Source organism: Coccidioides posadasii, chromosome 1 (genome assembly GCF_018416015.2).
Source record: "Coccidioides posadasii str. Silveira chromosome 1, complete sequence".
Lineage (NCBI taxonomy): Eukaryota > Fungi > Ascomycota > Eurotiomycetes > Onygenales > Onygenaceae > Coccidioides > Coccidioides posadasii.
Window position 1 is genome coordinate 2,740,722 of NC_089407.1, and position 15,185 is coordinate 2,755,906.

Sequence of the window (15,185 nt, forward strand, 5' to 3'; positions counted from 1 at the left end):
ACAACAAGATACATCTGGAGCAAATGGTCACTGAAAGACAGATCTATGAATGTCTTAGTCCTCATGAAGGAATTATTCCCTACGACAAACCTTATGATGATGAAGGGGTGATTAGATTGACCTACACAAATCAGTGTGATCTCGAAAAATATATTCCTGCCCACAATATGCCATCTCAGTCATTTTGTGCTGCTTGGGTTCGATCCCTGATCAACACCTTCTATCACATTTATACCCACAAAGCTCTTCATCAAGATGTCAAGTTGAACAATATTTTCATATATCACAACTGTGTCAAAATTACTGACTTTGCGGCTTTGCCAATGGTGCTATCTTCCCACTAGATGTGAAAATGGAGATGATTTGTGCACAGGATTCATTGTTCCATATTGATCTGCTAGATGTTGGCTGTGTTATATATTCAATAGCACCATGGAGTGTGTACAACTATGATTATTTTGAGGATGACTCCTGGCCCAGGCGTCCAGACCCAATAAAGTCACAACAACTGACAGGGTCATATATCAAGAGATTATTGATAAGTGCTGGAGAAACCACTATAACTCATCAAGAAGCTGTATGAAGATTTTCAGCAGCTGGATAACAAACAGGGCATATTTCTCAGGATAGACTTTATGCTGTGGTTTTGCATGGTGGCATCAGTGTTGCTTTTTGCAGGCCAGTATCTCTGTAAGATTATGGCAGATTAACTCAACCCATGACATATTTCTTGTCATCTGGTATAAGACATCTTGAAGCATTTTTACTCAGCTGTTTAGTTTTTCTTTTGGTTTCATTGTTCATACTATACATGGCATTCTCATTGGAGTATTTATATCTAGCAAGACAATATATCTTGTTAACAGTACCCTGAAGAAAATAACTAGCAGTACAGTGAAAGAGCGGTTCCGAAGGGAAGTGTAGTGGAAATCAGGCGCATCCAGCGGAGTTTACGATTCTCCTATGTCTATGTCCAGCTACTCCAGTTCTTGTATCCACTGTCACAAGTGTCGCCAATCTTCGTATAGTAGTAGTCGGACGATGTCCCCGCCCTCCCTCAGGGGATTCCCGGTCTCTCCTACAAGGCTAGCATCTACGGCTCGGGTATGGGAGGGAAAGAGACTATAATTCAGAAACAATGGTCTGCATGCAAAAGTGTTTTAGCTTGACCCAGGGGTGTGTTTTAGATCAAGCACGTTCCAACATTGCTCTTTGGTGAAGGATGAGCCAGATCAACTATCTCGATGCATGAAAGCTCAATGTTCCCTTGTAGGGAAAGGGGCCCATTCATAATTAAATATCAAATAACACAGATCAAATAACTTGCATAGTATTATTAAGTGCATTCACATTTGTGTTTGGGAGGCCAGGTAAGATGTAGTAAACGGCTATTGTCATCATTATCATCATTGGATACGCACTTGTTCTTGATCACACATTTGGCTAGCGCTGTGAAGAGTTCCCTGTTGTAGTGAAGTTCTCCAGCCGCACCAGTATTGGAATCCGGTGGTGTGGCATTGCTCAGGTCTCATCATCAATTATAATTGGCGTCTGCTACATATCAGAATTGGAAACATAAAAGAAAATGCCTTCTCGGAGGATATGGGAGGTGAAGCTTACCACAAAGCAAAATTAGGATTACTGTCTGTTCTATGGGGAGAGGAGGCGGCTTACCATCTTCAATCGGGTACTCAAGATGTGGCCTCTGACCTAGCTAGCCTGATTAGGTGTCTGTGACAGGGAAATTTCGACTACAACTGCTTTCAACTCCTCTGAAAAGCATCTGACACAGAAATATGGAAAGCTGTTCTTGGTCTCACTGCAGCTGGCTCATAAACAACTCCTCCCCCGTGCTCTATTCTGTCCATCAGGCTCCATGGTTGTGAAACATGAGCAGTTTCGCCAACTTAATGAAATACTGGAAATGTGTTGATGGAATGCTGAAGGAGGAGCTTGGAGAACTTTACACAAATATCCTCAGGTTTTTTGAAGCTAGCTTTGGAAGAATATCCGGACTCGATTCGACTGCAGTTGGAAGTTGGTATAGCGGGTCAACAAGTTACGACGGAGGAACCTAAATGTAGCCCTGGGCCATGAGGAGAGTGATTATGTTTGTATGTAGGTGTGGAATACAAGTCTTTATAAACACTGTGAATGGAAATAACAAGACGCTGCCATTTCATCTCATCTCAGCATCCCAACATTCAAATCCAACAAATTCTACAAACTAAATTCATTACCATGCCTGAAGATAACTGCTTCCATTGTCTTGTTAAAGTCTTACATTCAAGCTCTTGATTCACTAGCCTAGGGTATTCCAACACAGTTCTTAATTGGATTAGTTAGTTATTCATCTTCAAAGACCAACTTCCTCCCATTTGGACTTTGTTTTCGCCATTTATCTCTTCGATATGTCTTGCAAGCAAGAGAGAGAAACTGGTCGAAAGGTAGCCTCCGAGCCGTAGGTAAACACTATTTACTCGACGCTTGATTTTTCAGCACGTAATCCGGAAAGCGTCGATGGAAAGGTCAACGCCGGAAACATTATCTTTAACTTGGGGGTGTGAAGATGGCGAGGGTATCTCCTGAAATTGTAATCAAATTCGGATCTCATGTTACCATCAGCGAGGCGAAAAATATGATTTTGTTTGAAAAAAAAAAATACCGAAAATATACCAGTGCCGAAAGTTTTCCTGTTACTCTTACAGTCCAATATCCAGAGATATTAATGACTATAGGAGTCTATTACTGGGAATTTTCCAAAGCTCCGTATGTTTGAAAGTGGCAAAATGATTGGGTTGAATATCTAGTGCAAGATTCTCCCACCATACTACTCTGAATATGTGGTTCATTCGTTCTTGACTGAGACACTGTGGTGATACTAACAAGGGCACGCACACGCACACGCAAACGGAGTGAAAGAGAGAGACAGAGGTAGAGAGATCGGATAATAAATGAAAAATGGAAAATGACAGGTCAGGATTAGATACAACTTCATGATGCAACGCAACTGCCTCCCCTCCTTGTTATGAGTGCACAAAAGCTTTCGGACGTATTGGCCATTGGTTTCATGATCAGGCCAGGTTTCTTGCCTCAGGTTAAACATCATCAATCCAGTTGGCGCAGTTTCGTGCAGGTGGGTCCGGGTTTGCTTCCAGCAATACTCCGGAGTCGTGGGGGGCTTCATACTTGATTCTAAAGGCTAGAGAACAGGATACACTATCCAAAGTGCAACTAATGTGGTTTGCTTCATCCTCAATCAACCGGTCCATAAATTTTAGCCAATGGCTTATGGACACGGTAATCTGTACTCTGTAAATTCAAATGATTGTTCAGCCACAAACTCCATATTCTGTACGGAGTACATACATGACGCAAGACCACCTATATTATATATGCATATATGTACGGAGTATATATGTATTCCACATGCTCACAATATACGTATGGGAAATCAAAATTTCCAATGCAGATGTCCATCCGGGAGATGCATTTTCTCCTTTTATATACCGCCCAGTGTACGGAGTAGTTCCTGGGGAAAAAAAAAGAAAAAGTGAAGAAAAAGCCAATTCATGAAAAAATACCGACGTCAAATGAGCAAATAAAAATTTTTTAAGAAAAGGTGAAAGATAATGTTTTTACATGGCAGCAAAAATCATTCCAGCGCCCGCAAGACCTGCAATCACCCCTAGGGGATATTCAGGTTTCAATGTCGGAGCCGCTCCGGCAGTGGAACTCACTGGTTGGCCATCCATAGTTGGAGTCAAAGTTGAAATTGGAGTTAGGGTAGTTGCAAGAGTGGCAGAAGGGGTAATGTCAGCACTGGACACGGGATCCCTTACTCCAGTCGCCCTAGGAACGCCGTTTGTTCCCGATTCAATCTCAAGTATTTCATTGTTGGTGACGTTGAAACGAGTCTGGGCGAGAGATATTTCGTTGTTCTCAAGATCATAGACAACGTAGGCGCTCCGAAGGAAGGTATCGCCGAGAATAGCTATGTTGACCTGTGCTGGGGCAATTCCAAAGATGCAAGCTTCAGTGCCGTCTCTGAACCGGAGGGTCTCGCCGGTGGGGCTGGTGCCGGGGCTGATGACCATCTCATCCATGCTCACGGAGATGCTTGGCTCCGAAAAAGTGAAGACAAATTGAGCGTCGTAGTTGGCAAGTTCACAGGGTACATACGCCGCTCCGAAGTTAGGATCCCAGACGGCAGAAACAGCGTCAAATATTTCATTGGTAATCACATCTGGGAGATAGGTGAGACTGCTGCCCGTGTCCAAGACGACACTGAAGGGGAAATTTCCGCTTGGGAATCGCTGCTCCCCTGCACCGGTTCTAACACTAAGACCAGTCAGGGCTACAGCAAGGTCCCTACGGCTCCTGCGAACACCCACGACGGGGACGGTCTTCAGAGTGCCTTCAAATTTGGCTGCGTTAACCCCGCCAAAGAGAATCTCTCCCCTGCTAGCGCCTAGGTCATTCAGCCAGATGCTGTATGCATTGGACTTGATGAAGTCGCCGTCCAACAAAGCTTGTGGCAGATTGGCATACGGCCTTTGTCTGTTTAGAACAACTTGCACCTCATTTGACGCGTACCCAATTCCCAACACACCCTCTGCAGTGAAACACCGATCAGTCATGATTCTGCACTTTTTGAATTCAGGGGGATTGCTCTTGCATACCTCGAGATGATGAGGTGTACCCGACGGCGAATTGGAAGTCTCTCAGAGTGACGTCCGAGAAGCGCAGTGTATCCGACACATAGTCGCCAGCCGCTCCGGAGCCGTCAGCATAAGTGATGTTGAAGTCATCGTTGATGCGTCTGTATGATGATGATCTCCTGGGATCATACGTGCCGCCGACCTCACAAAGCCGCCGGCGATCGCTGCAGATTTCTGAGCTCGGGGTGTTCACCCAAAGGTCACTGCTGCCGGTATCAATGTGCATCCGCAGATTTTGCGGCGGGGTCCCCAGTGTAATGTTGCAGAAGTAAAGTGTTTTCTACAAGGCGAAGTTGTTCGTTAGCAGGGTCCCCGTCGTGGCAAGCGTTCATAGTGAACCCCCTGTTCTCCCCACCGCATTTTCCCCCTCCCCCCACAGCCCCAAATCAAACACAACGCGCCCGGGAAAAGTCACAGTGGTAGATTTAAGGCACAACACTACATACCTCGTTGTCCAGAACCTGGTTTACCACCTGCGAATCGCTCTGTCGTCGTCTCCTCCGTTTGTCATATTCAATTGGGTTCACGATCTTTTTACGCTCGAGCTCAAAGCCGACGACGGCCGGTGATGATCTTTTGACTAGTTCGAGTGCTTGAACCGTGTATAGTAATGTCGTCGCTGAAGCCAGCGACCAGAAAATAATGCCACGCATGGTGGACCGGGGGGGAAGGGGGGTCGGGAGAAACGGCTAAGGTCCGGTGATGAGTGGATTGAAGGTGAATATCCAGCCCGGGTTGGCACGATGCGAGAATACCGTGAATAGGGAAGACAAAGCTAGGTCTGCAGAGTGGTTATTGACATATAAGCACACAACGTGCTAATGGGCTTTGATTAACAGTCACTTCGGGTTCAAGTTTAGGAGGTGCAAAACGGGAGGGATTCGGGCTCCTTACATATGCGGTCAGGGCCTGATACCCCAGGGAAATGCCTGCAGACTAGGCTGTTCAGAAGAACATGAAGCAGAAGAGAAAGCAGAAAAGAATTTTAAAGAGAGAAAGCAAAGGACTTGTCTACGAAGTCTAGTTTTGGTAAAGTTCTAATCTAGTTAGGAACCACGCCCCCCTCAAAGATCCCTTCTGTGGCCAAGAGAGCGAATCTTTCGAATGAGACCTGGAAAACGGCTTTTGGATGGGGGGAAGAAAATTGATGATGCATGTCACAGCCAAAAAAAGCAGGGAGTCGATCATCCTCAACCGTGGTTAGCCCAATCGCTGGTTCGCTAGCTACGGCGTACCCCGTACTTTAAATTCGAGTCTTAACTTTGAGCCTGGAACGAAGCCGCGCGCGTGGATCCTCGAACAAGAGTCGCACAGGGTCTCAACGCCGGCAGCAGCATCCGTGTGGCCGTTGTGCGCCCGTAGTGAGTACGGAGTACGGAGTACGGAGTACACGATACTAAGCTATCAAAGTAGACATACAGATGTTACAACAAATCAAGCAGTTCGTCCCGCACAGAGAGTTGGTCCATTTTCTGGCGCTTCCTTTTTTCCTTTTTTCCTTTTTTCCTTTTTTTTTTTTGGCTTTTTCAAAAGTTGGTCATCCGCATGGAGGACTCGTAGGGACGATTGACGTCAGCGCCACCGACTGAATAACAGCTCTGTCGCCAGCGTTCCCATGGTCTGAACTTCCCAGTTGCCTTCGCCAATGCATATGTCCTTCATCTTTTGCGCCGTGAATTCAAGCAGCACAACGCTCGCAACAGCCACAAGCCACGATGACAGCCCGCTGGGCCATGTGGGCGCCCAGGGCTTGGCCACGGCCAATCATCGCCCGGATTACGCGGAGTCTTGGGGCTGACCCAACTGCTGACGCGGTCTCGCCGTTGTGCGGCTCTGATTCGACAGGCCAAGACAGCGGCTGGGGCTAACCAATCAGCGCCCAGAAACCGGTCGGCGCGCCCAATCACAGGCCGAAACATGGCTTAGCTAAGAATTTTAACGCACTTGGAGAAAAGGAACGACCGCGGCTCGGAAGAGGAAAAGCCCAGCGCCTGTGGGGGATGTTGCAAATGACGGGCAGCAGAGTTAAAGGTAAAAGCCAAAAAGCTCCAAGGCTGGACGGGCGCCCCGAAGAAGCCGGAAATGAGTAAGCCAAGTCTCTCGGTGTCAGTTTGAGGGCAGTGAATGAGCTGAGAGAATGCCAGTCAAGGCTTGCGCAGCCCCCTCCTCCCGGCGTCATCCGCCAACTCAGAGACCGGAACCCGCATACATGGCAAAGTCACCCAGTTCATGATACCGGGTTAGTTAATGGGATGAGCTCGACTGGATTCGCACGCATCGTCGTAAGAACAGACAAGGTCCTTTATCTGATCGGAGAGAGACCGGGGCGAAAGGCTGTCGCTCGCGGAGGAATTCGTTCATCCCTCAACAACTATGCTTGCGTGCTGCCCTCCCCTTTGCTCACGGCACTTCGGATCGGCTGCCTCGAAAGAGCCACGAATTTGGATGCCTGCTCGAGGTCGCACTCCAATCCGTGCTCAAAAGCTCATGCAGATGGGACCACAAGGCATCATCGCAGCATCGACCCGCCCAACATCGCCCTGGCTGATCGTTTCCTTCCCCGGTGTGTCTGCGCCCTGATTAGCGGCTTGCTTTGCAAAATACCGCCACTCCGGGCTAGCTCACTTGCAGAGCTTTCAAGTTCGTTCCCGGATCAGATGTCGCTGGAATAATCCCCCACCCCCCCCCCCCCCCCCCAAGGTTGAAACCAGTGGGGTTAAGCCGCACACGAGATCGAGATCACACGCGCCGACATCTTCGAAACATTCGGGCAGCATCACTCCCAGGATCATCATTTCTGCTGTACCGACAAAGGCAAAGGAAACCCATTCAGCAAACATTAAGTATGTGGATATTATTATGTGTACACGCTTCGATATTAAACAAAAGAAAAAAGAAAACGCAGTGGGACAATGAAACCAATCACGCAGGGTAGGTTCCGGGACCACGCCGAAAATTGCGAAGCCGGGAATCTCTAGGGTGTGTACATACATACTTCGAGCGTACGCTATTACCTCGAATCCCCTCCTTTCCCATTCGACTCCGTTTCGAGAATCCGACTTGGCCACATCAAAGACAAAAAAAATGGACATTATGGCTGCGGGGCTACCGGTACTGTGGACTGCCCGGGGATAGATGCCGACTCGTACCTCACTTCGACTTCGGTTCTCTGCAATATCTCCTCTCTCGAACCGTCGTCACTCCACTTATTGGGCTCTCCCTCGCTCGATATCACAACGGTGTTCATATCCGCCTTCGTAGCCCCGGGAGATCGCTCGAATCGGTTGCGAGATCGTAACGCAATACTATTCCTAGCTTCGCTCCGACCCGATTTACTCTTCGACTGGAGATACGATGTGTCGTTGAGGTATGCTGAGGGCCGTTTGCGAAGTGTGAAGAGCGATTTGAAGGAGGCAAAACATGATACCATAACGGCGACCGTGCTTTCCATTGCGCTCCAGAAGAGGAGCCACGCAGGCGGGGGATGCTTGGATTTATTATCATTCACAACGATGCGGAGAATCGACATGGCAATGACTGTGAATCCGAGCGCAAAGAGTCCGATAAGACCGATTTTTTGAGGTGTGGGAAGGTAAGAAGTGAGAATGAACGCGACCGGGAGGGACATGACTGGTTGCAACGCATTAGAACGTCATCAATCTATAGATTCATTGGGGGGAAAAATTGTTTTTTTTTTTTTTTTTAACATACTTAAAAGATCTGTTAGAATATCTGACGCGGCAGTGAATCTCACTGTGATGAGGTCTCGTTCGATGTCTTTCGGCGAAGTGCATCCGACTACACGCAGGTTGTCAGTCAAACCCCCGATCCGTGACAATAAATGAAAAGGAGCACCTACAAGCCCTCAAATCCGAGCACGAAATAGGGGCCAGAATGATGGTGGCAAGCGCCCCGATAGCCGTGATTACGGTAATCGCCCACCATCCACGACGGAATGTGGTGAGATTCTTGACAAGTCTCCAAAGCAAGGCCAGCAGGCTTGCTTTGACCGAATACAAACAGAGAATGAAGAGGATGTTGGCCGTAAACATCAACTTAACCAGGTAGGTAACTTGGTCTAGGAAGTCCGGTGGTTTGGGGCCTCCTGTATATGTTCCAATCATCATGTAAATTGCCGGCGTGACCATCGTGGCCACTACATCGTGGCCGAGAAGCAACACATAACCAATTGCTGCGAAGATGTCGTCCCAGAAGAGTTGCCTATGCAGCCATAATCGAATCGCGAACCGACAGATGAGTAGCATCGTACATATCGCAAAGAAGACCCAAACGAGTATCTATAGCCGGTGCTTAGCAATGTACGACTTGACAGATTTCTTGGATTTATCAAATGATATCGGCCTATCAATATCTTTTTTTTTTGGCTTTTTTTTTTGTTTTCTTCTGCACGGGACTGAACATACCAGCGTCGTCTCGCGGGGAATGGAAGTCCCCAGCACCGGCTTGTCTTCGCCAGCCATGATGACTTTGGTCTTAACTCTGAAAACTAAAATCCTGCGGTAGCTGAAGCATTGTCGCTTCCAACGACAGTTCTCCAACTCAATTAAACAGGCCACACTCCATGAGGATCAAGCCCAATCACCAATATGAATGCGGGTTGAAGTTCTCAGTTGTATCGGATCAAAAAGATCCTTGCCAGGATCCGCGATCTGGGGCAACCTGTCAAATATAAGGCTTTCCCCCGCGAGCAAGGTCCACATGGTACCAAGGGGCCAGAGTGCTAGACTCCCAAGTGAACTCGAGAGTAAGGTTTCTGCCTCTTTCCCACCACCAACTCCTAGCCAAAACCGCTTGTCAAGAACTACGGCGCGTTTGGACCTGATTGGTTCATCATGGATTTTCTGGTCGATCTAAAGGAGCCTAGCGTATCTCTCGCGACAGGTGGCGATGGGGGGCTGGCCTTAGCACAGTCCCTTTTTCTGGTGAGAATGGCGTCTCCTTGTTAACTGGGGTGAAAAGAAAAGTTGCAGGACCCCCTACTCCGTAGTTCTCCGCAACTGGGTGAGGAATCTACTGGAAGAGAAGTTTGGATTGATTGATAAATAGTTCTTCGGATAGATTATGCAATATTTGTAGGTAGCGGACATAATAATGCGAGTCACCCAAGCTTGCTGCCTCTACTCGGGCTCCAAAAGTTGGTAGCGAGTTGCTCAGCACCACTCAAACGCTTTGCATAACAATTGTAACCTAGTGGGCCAAGTCAGTTACATAACTAGTTAGCTAGTCATTCATTATGACTCCATAGTAATTTGATCTTTAAATTCACGTTACAAGCCCCACAGTTCAATGGCACTTTAAGAGCAGCTTCTTTGGCTCGCTAATCTCCCCGCCTGTCAAGACACATGTTTCGAGTGCTTCTTTGTCAGTGCCATGTGGTCCCGGAGCGAACCAGCCCCACCGATTTGTTAAGATTCGACTGATGAAAGCATCTTGCAGAGCGATCGCAAATTATTAGAAGAGTACGGAGTACTATATCAGCAGCGTTTTCCTCTGACCCAGCGGATCGGTGACTCCGAAGCTCCCCTTTGATGCAATCAGTACGGAGGATTGCCACTGTCACTGGTAGATCCGCTCTAAGACAAGCAAACTCAAACCCCCACCGGGTTGTTCCTCGCACGCAATCTGGTCGACGAACCTTATTTCTCGGTGCAGAAAAACAGGCTCCGCACGAGAAAGTCTGTGCCTCTTTTTTAGCATCGCGATTCTCTGTCTCTCTCTTGGGTATTATCAATTATTTGTTTATATTTCTCTTCTGCCCAGCCATCATTTGACGTGCAAATCAATACTTCGCACGCAGCGGCGGCGCGCTGATGATAAGGCTCGATAAACACGAGTACATATCCACTGCTTAGCCTAAAGCCATTTGGTCGATGAAAGTGTGGTACCGCGGATGGGGACTTCCCGAGAGTCTCAGAAATTAAGCCTGGCGCGGGTTGTTCGAAAAAGGACATGAAAGCAAGCAAAACCTTGCGAAGCCGTTTTCTGACCTTTTTTTTTTTCCCCCACCAGCCTTGCCACTCCCTGAACAAGAGAAAGAGCAATACTCTGTACGGAGAACAACAGCGAATGATAACTTCAACTCATGGACTTTGCTTGGCCCTCGAAGTCGACGCAGGCACAAACACAAAACTCTCTCCTCTCCTCCCTATGAGCTGAAAGATTTCGCTCGGGTCTCCTTCTCAGGCTTAGCGCGGCGGCCAGCGGTCTCGACGTTTCAAACTCATGCACACTCTTAACCCAACCAGGAAAGTCAATACTCACGCTGAGTTCGAGAGCCAGCCTCTCCTGCGAATTGGCTCACTCAACGTTGCCTTTTGCCGCTCGATCTGGCCAGAAATCGACCACTAGGCGACATTCTTGATTGCCACACAAGAACAGCACGATTTCAGGGGGGATAGGCTTTTTATTTGATTCCCTTGTTCAGTTCACTAACTCATTAGCGTAACCCAATGCTGCATAAATTCCATACACTCTTATTTCCCCATCGTCCACAATTGATCTTCCCTATCGGACTCGCTTTCACGTCCCAACAGGTCCACGTCTTCGGGGAAATAAGCAACTGATAGGACGCTTGAAAGTCCGGCCCCAATCACACGGAAACTTCCACTAACAGTTGCGCTTGTCACGATTCCCACAATGCGGGGTATGACTATCAGCGACCATGATGATTCCTTTTTCTTCATCTCCACAAGAGAACTGCATAACTATCGCTGAGAACTTTTTGGCGATCCAGTCAATCATCCACCCATGTACTCCGTAGACGACTCTTATGGTTCGGCTGGTAATAAGTGTGAATGCTCAGCAGATAGCGCCTGTATTTCCCGAGGCAACTTTGATAGATTCTCGTGCAGTACGGGGACCGTCCTAAATGCACCACGATCGTTTTTAAGATGCAGCCTCATTTTATGTGAGTAGCTTTCCATATCGTGTGGCTGGCTTCCCTTCAAACAAGCTTTCTAGCTGGAGGCTACCGGCATCCAAACTTCTGAAGATCTCTTCCGGCGATAATGAGAATGTCATAGCTCTTTTCCATGATACATGTCACGAAGACCTACAAGGCTAGTTATCAAATATGTAGCCCCCGTCCACCACATGATTATCTCTCCGAGGACACAGCCAACGCGAAGCTTGATTTTGGTTGCCGATGGAAGAGCTCTCAAGCCACACAACTCTGTTCGTTGTCGAGGTCATGCCCGACCCGACCTATCAAATGGTCGAGAGTATTCCGGATGAATTTCATCTCGCCTCCGAAATGTCACCGAAATCTATCACCCGCAGCCAAAATTAGGCAATAGTATGTACACTCCGGGAGGGCAGGTAGAGTCTCGTTATCATTAGCTCCTCTCGTTTCTCTGAGCTTGGGAAAAAAAAAAAAAGAAAAAAAAAGAAATCCGAATCGCTACTAGGCCGCTCCATACAACTTTCAAGATCCTTTTTCCTCACACCCTCTGTCTTGATCCGGGAGCACTCTTCTAGTTAGTGGCTATCCCAGAGCAAAAGCCGAACTTGATTTGACCGCTGCTGCCCTTAAATCCCGAACTCTGGAGAACTGTAGGGAGTACTCCACACCCATACTGAAACTTAGCTGTGCCTTCAGACAATACATGACACCAATTCACTTCACCTGCTGTCGCACTTGCATGGATGTTAGCTTTGAATCTCAAGCTCTGGAGTACTTTCTCTGAAAACGCGACAAGCCATCCCTTCAGAGTGCACATGGGGACGATGGGTCAGCTGCCAATTTGATCGATTCTGTGAATGGACCAGAGCTTCCCCGATACATTTACAAAGCTTTTTTTTTTTTTTTCCTCGGGTGATTGATGGGTACATATCTGTTCAAAAGAAAGGGGGCGCTTGGTATGGTGTTAGGGGAGAGTGGCAAGAAACTGGATAGGCGCTATGAATGATGAAAATGCGAGTCAAATTATTAAGCGGTCCCATAGCTCAGTTGGTTAGAGCGTGGTGCTAATAACGCCAAGGTCGCGAGTTCGACCCTCGTTGGGACCATCAGCATTTCCTTTTTTTTTTTCCGTATTTTAAAAATATTCGTTCCGGCTCGTGGCTCGCGTGTTAGGCACACCAGGTTAATTCGGTCAATCTTCATTTTGTCATTTGACGAACCGACTCTTTAATTACTCTACTCTGTACATCTAAAGCTACGCCCGTGCCTGAGAAACCCGCGCTCAAAGAATAACGATGGGCACCCACCCCTGGTGCTTCTCTCGAGTTTACATCTTCCATAAACCCAACGTCGGTCACAATGCCACCTAGCTGTAATGGGAAGAAATGCGGGGCGCCAGGAATATATCAAGGTCCGGGTAGATAAGCCGATCGCACCCAGAGACGGAGAGGGTGGAACGACAAGGTAGCGGTGGAGTGGTTGAGTAGAGTCATAGATTGGTGTGTTGTTGAAATTCACAGTATGCCGTGATTTGTGGGAGTGTTGGAAAGTTAAGGGGCATGGAAGAGCCTCCGGGACCCAAGGAAATTAGATCTGTAAGATGCATGTAGACATAATCCGTAGTCTCGAGTACAGTTTTGATAAGGGTTGATACTGAGTGAATGTACGCTGCTTCGGGGATAGTTTGAAACTCGATGATATGTATATGCTGTGGTCCGGGTCCCATCACGGCCCAGACTGAAAATAGTAATTCGAGAATGTCACAAACCATAGGTAGCGATAGCCACGCTCCTTTCAAAAGGAGAGACAAAATCAGGAGAAGCTAGTTTACCTTGCCATAAACGCCTGTATAATCACCCCCAACGCCATTGCTTGCCGTTGTTCGCGCGACTCGTCAACTGCAATGTTATATTGAATTTCTTCTCAGGGATCCCGTTCTGAATTTAAGGCCTTGGTGGTTTAAAAAGCTCCGGTTTCATGTTGATTTTGCACAATTTTGCTACGCAGCCGCTCAGCTGTACGAAAGTCTGTAGTCCTTCTAGAATGCGCATATGCGTAAACCCGATCTCTTTGATGAACTCGAGTTTTGAATGTTCTGGCAAAGAAGGAATCGTTTTGGTGACTCGGAACATCGTTGAAATAATATCATGCGAGGAGTATCCCAGATCCCTGCAAAACATCTCAAAGTCAGAATCCAGGCGCTGGCGGTTTCTGACATTTAATTCGGGGCTATTCTCGAGGAATCTCGGTGTCTCACCATAATTCTGTCAATGTATCCAACGCGGAATCGACCTTACCCTCATAGCACGCTTTGATCATTGCTTGGACCTTAACTGGATGAGGACTATCGACCACACGGAAGACATTATCGCCGCTCACAAAACCAAAACCAGCCCAGGTGCTCTGGAGATTGTTGATTGCTTGACGCATGTCGCCCTCCGCGCTAAATACCAGCGCCGCAATCCCATCATCGGAATGCTTCACATCCTCCGCTTCGCATATTTGCATTAATCTCTTGACGATCTGGGCATCCGTTAAACGAGAATAGCGTAAAATTGCACAACGCGACTGTAGTGGCTCAATAATCTTGTTAGACTGGTTGCATGCAAAGGCAAATCGAGTAGTAGCAGAGTATATTTCCATTGTGCGACGGAGGGCTTGTTGGGCACCAGAGGTCATACTATTCGCATCGGGTTAGGGATTGGCATGCCGTGGAAACACAGTGATGGAAAGGGGTTTCAACCTATCGGCCTCGTCAAGGATAACAAGCTTATGCTTTCCTGGTGGTAATGTGACCTTCTTCTGTGCAAACCCTTTTATCCGATTTCTCACCACGTCAATGCCTGCGAGGAAACGGACTGTCAATGGCATCATTCCAAAGGACTAAGAATCAAAATTATGTTCGAAACAAACCTCTTTCGTCACTAGCATTCAGCTCTAACACAGCCTCTTTGTACACATCTCCCAGCATCTGCCTTGCTAAACATAAGATGGATGTCGTCTTTCCGATTCCCGGCATGCCGGAAATGATAACGTGAGGCATATTTCCATCGCGGGCAATTATTTTTAGCCTCTCTATCGTCTCCGTATTTCCGACAACGTCATCGAGGAATACAGGTCTGTACTTTTCGACCCTGGATGTTCCAATTCTTCGGTCAGCATCCGTCAATTTCGTTCGCCTTGTTTGCAGTGCCTACCAGGGTAGCTCATAGTCTGGGGGCGCGCCAGCCGCATTTGCGCGCAGGGCATGTTTTACTGCTGCATTGGATGATTCCGCCTGAACCATTTTGGAAGATGTGCTCGAATTTGATTTTCGTGAATCTGAACTCACTCCTCTCCACAGGCCCGTGGAGGAGACGCGGCTATGGCTTTGGCGTCTGAACGCGTCGCACCACGTGGAACGACGAGCCCTTATCGCGGGGATTATCACACGTGACCACTCTGCCCCTTTTTGAGTCCCAGCTCTCCTTTGCTAAACGTTGCTCGATGCGATGTTCTCATTTGTTCCAGCGCGCTGAAAACCACCAGTGACAAGGCCCACT

At 47.7% G+C, this 15,185-nt stretch overlaps 4 protein-coding genes and 1 non-coding gene across 5 annotated transcripts; 2 read left to right on the plus strand and 3 right to left on the minus strand.

Moving 5' to 3' along the window:
* Positions 1-3,336: 3,336 nt before the first annotated feature.
* On the minus strand, positions 3,337-5,913 carry D8B26_000760 (uncharacterized protein). The gene is made up of 4 exons (XM_066123327.1): positions 5,616-5,913; positions 5,168-5,539; positions 4,683-5,001; positions 3,337-4,615 (listed from the first exon to the last, which is right to left on the minus strand). Exons 2-4 carry the CDS (start codon positions 5,372-5,374, stop codon positions 3,639-3,641), a joined length of 1,503 nt encoding a protein of 500 aa, XP_065979401.1. The 5' UTR covers positions 5,375-5,539; positions 5,616-5,913; the 3' UTR covers positions 3,337-3,638.
* Positions 5,914-6,973: 1,060 nt separating this feature from the next.
* On the plus strand, positions 6,974-7,393 carry D8B26_000761 (uncharacterized protein; the record flags this gene model as incomplete). Its single annotated transcript, XM_066123328.1, has 1 exon — positions 6,974-7,393. The coding sequence occupies one exon, from the start codon at positions 6,974-6,976 to the stop codon at positions 7,391-7,393; it is 420 nt and encodes a 139-aa protein (XP_065979402.1).
* Positions 7,394-7,812: 419 nt separating this feature from the next.
* D8B26_000762 (uncharacterized protein) lies at positions 7,813-9,202 on the minus strand (the record flags this gene model as incomplete). Its single annotated transcript, XM_003071118.2, has 4 exons — positions 7,813-8,351; positions 8,433-8,519; positions 8,581-9,019; positions 9,146-9,202. 4 exons carry the CDS (start codon positions 9,200-9,202, stop codon positions 7,813-7,815), a joined length of 1,122 nt encoding a protein of 373 aa, XP_003071164.2.
* Positions 9,203-12,675: 3,473 nt separating this feature from the next.
* On the plus strand, positions 12,676-12,749 carry D8B26_000763. The gene has a single exon. It is a non-coding gene; the product is annotated as a tRNA-Ile (tRNA).
* Positions 12,750-13,315: 566 nt separating this feature from the next.
* On the minus strand, positions 13,316-14,929 carry RFC4 (replication factor C subunit 4; the record flags this gene model as incomplete). Its single annotated transcript, XM_066123329.1, has 5 exons — positions 13,316-13,812; positions 13,901-14,323; positions 14,387-14,486; positions 14,557-14,777; positions 14,841-14,929. 5 exons carry the CDS (start codon positions 14,927-14,929, stop codon positions 13,587-13,589), a joined length of 1,059 nt encoding a protein of 352 aa, XP_065979403.1. The 3' UTR covers positions 13,316-13,586.
* Between the last annotated feature and the right edge of the window lie 256 nt (positions 14,930-15,185).

Excerpts from the sequence above, each read along its gene's own strand:
- D8B26_000760 (XM_066123327.1), bottom strand. The coding sequence starts at position 5,374 with ATGCGTGGCATTATTTTCTGGTCGCTGGCTTCAGCGACGACATTACTA. Across the intron at positions 5,002-5,167 it reads ACCAGGTTCTGGACAACGAG|AAAACACTTTACTTCTGCAA; the intron begins GTATGTAGTGTT and ends TTCGCCTTGTAG. Across the intron at positions 4,616-4,682 it reads GTACACCTCATCATCTCGAG|AGGGTGTGTTGGGAATTGGG; the intron begins GTATGCAAGAGC and ends GTTTCACTGCAG.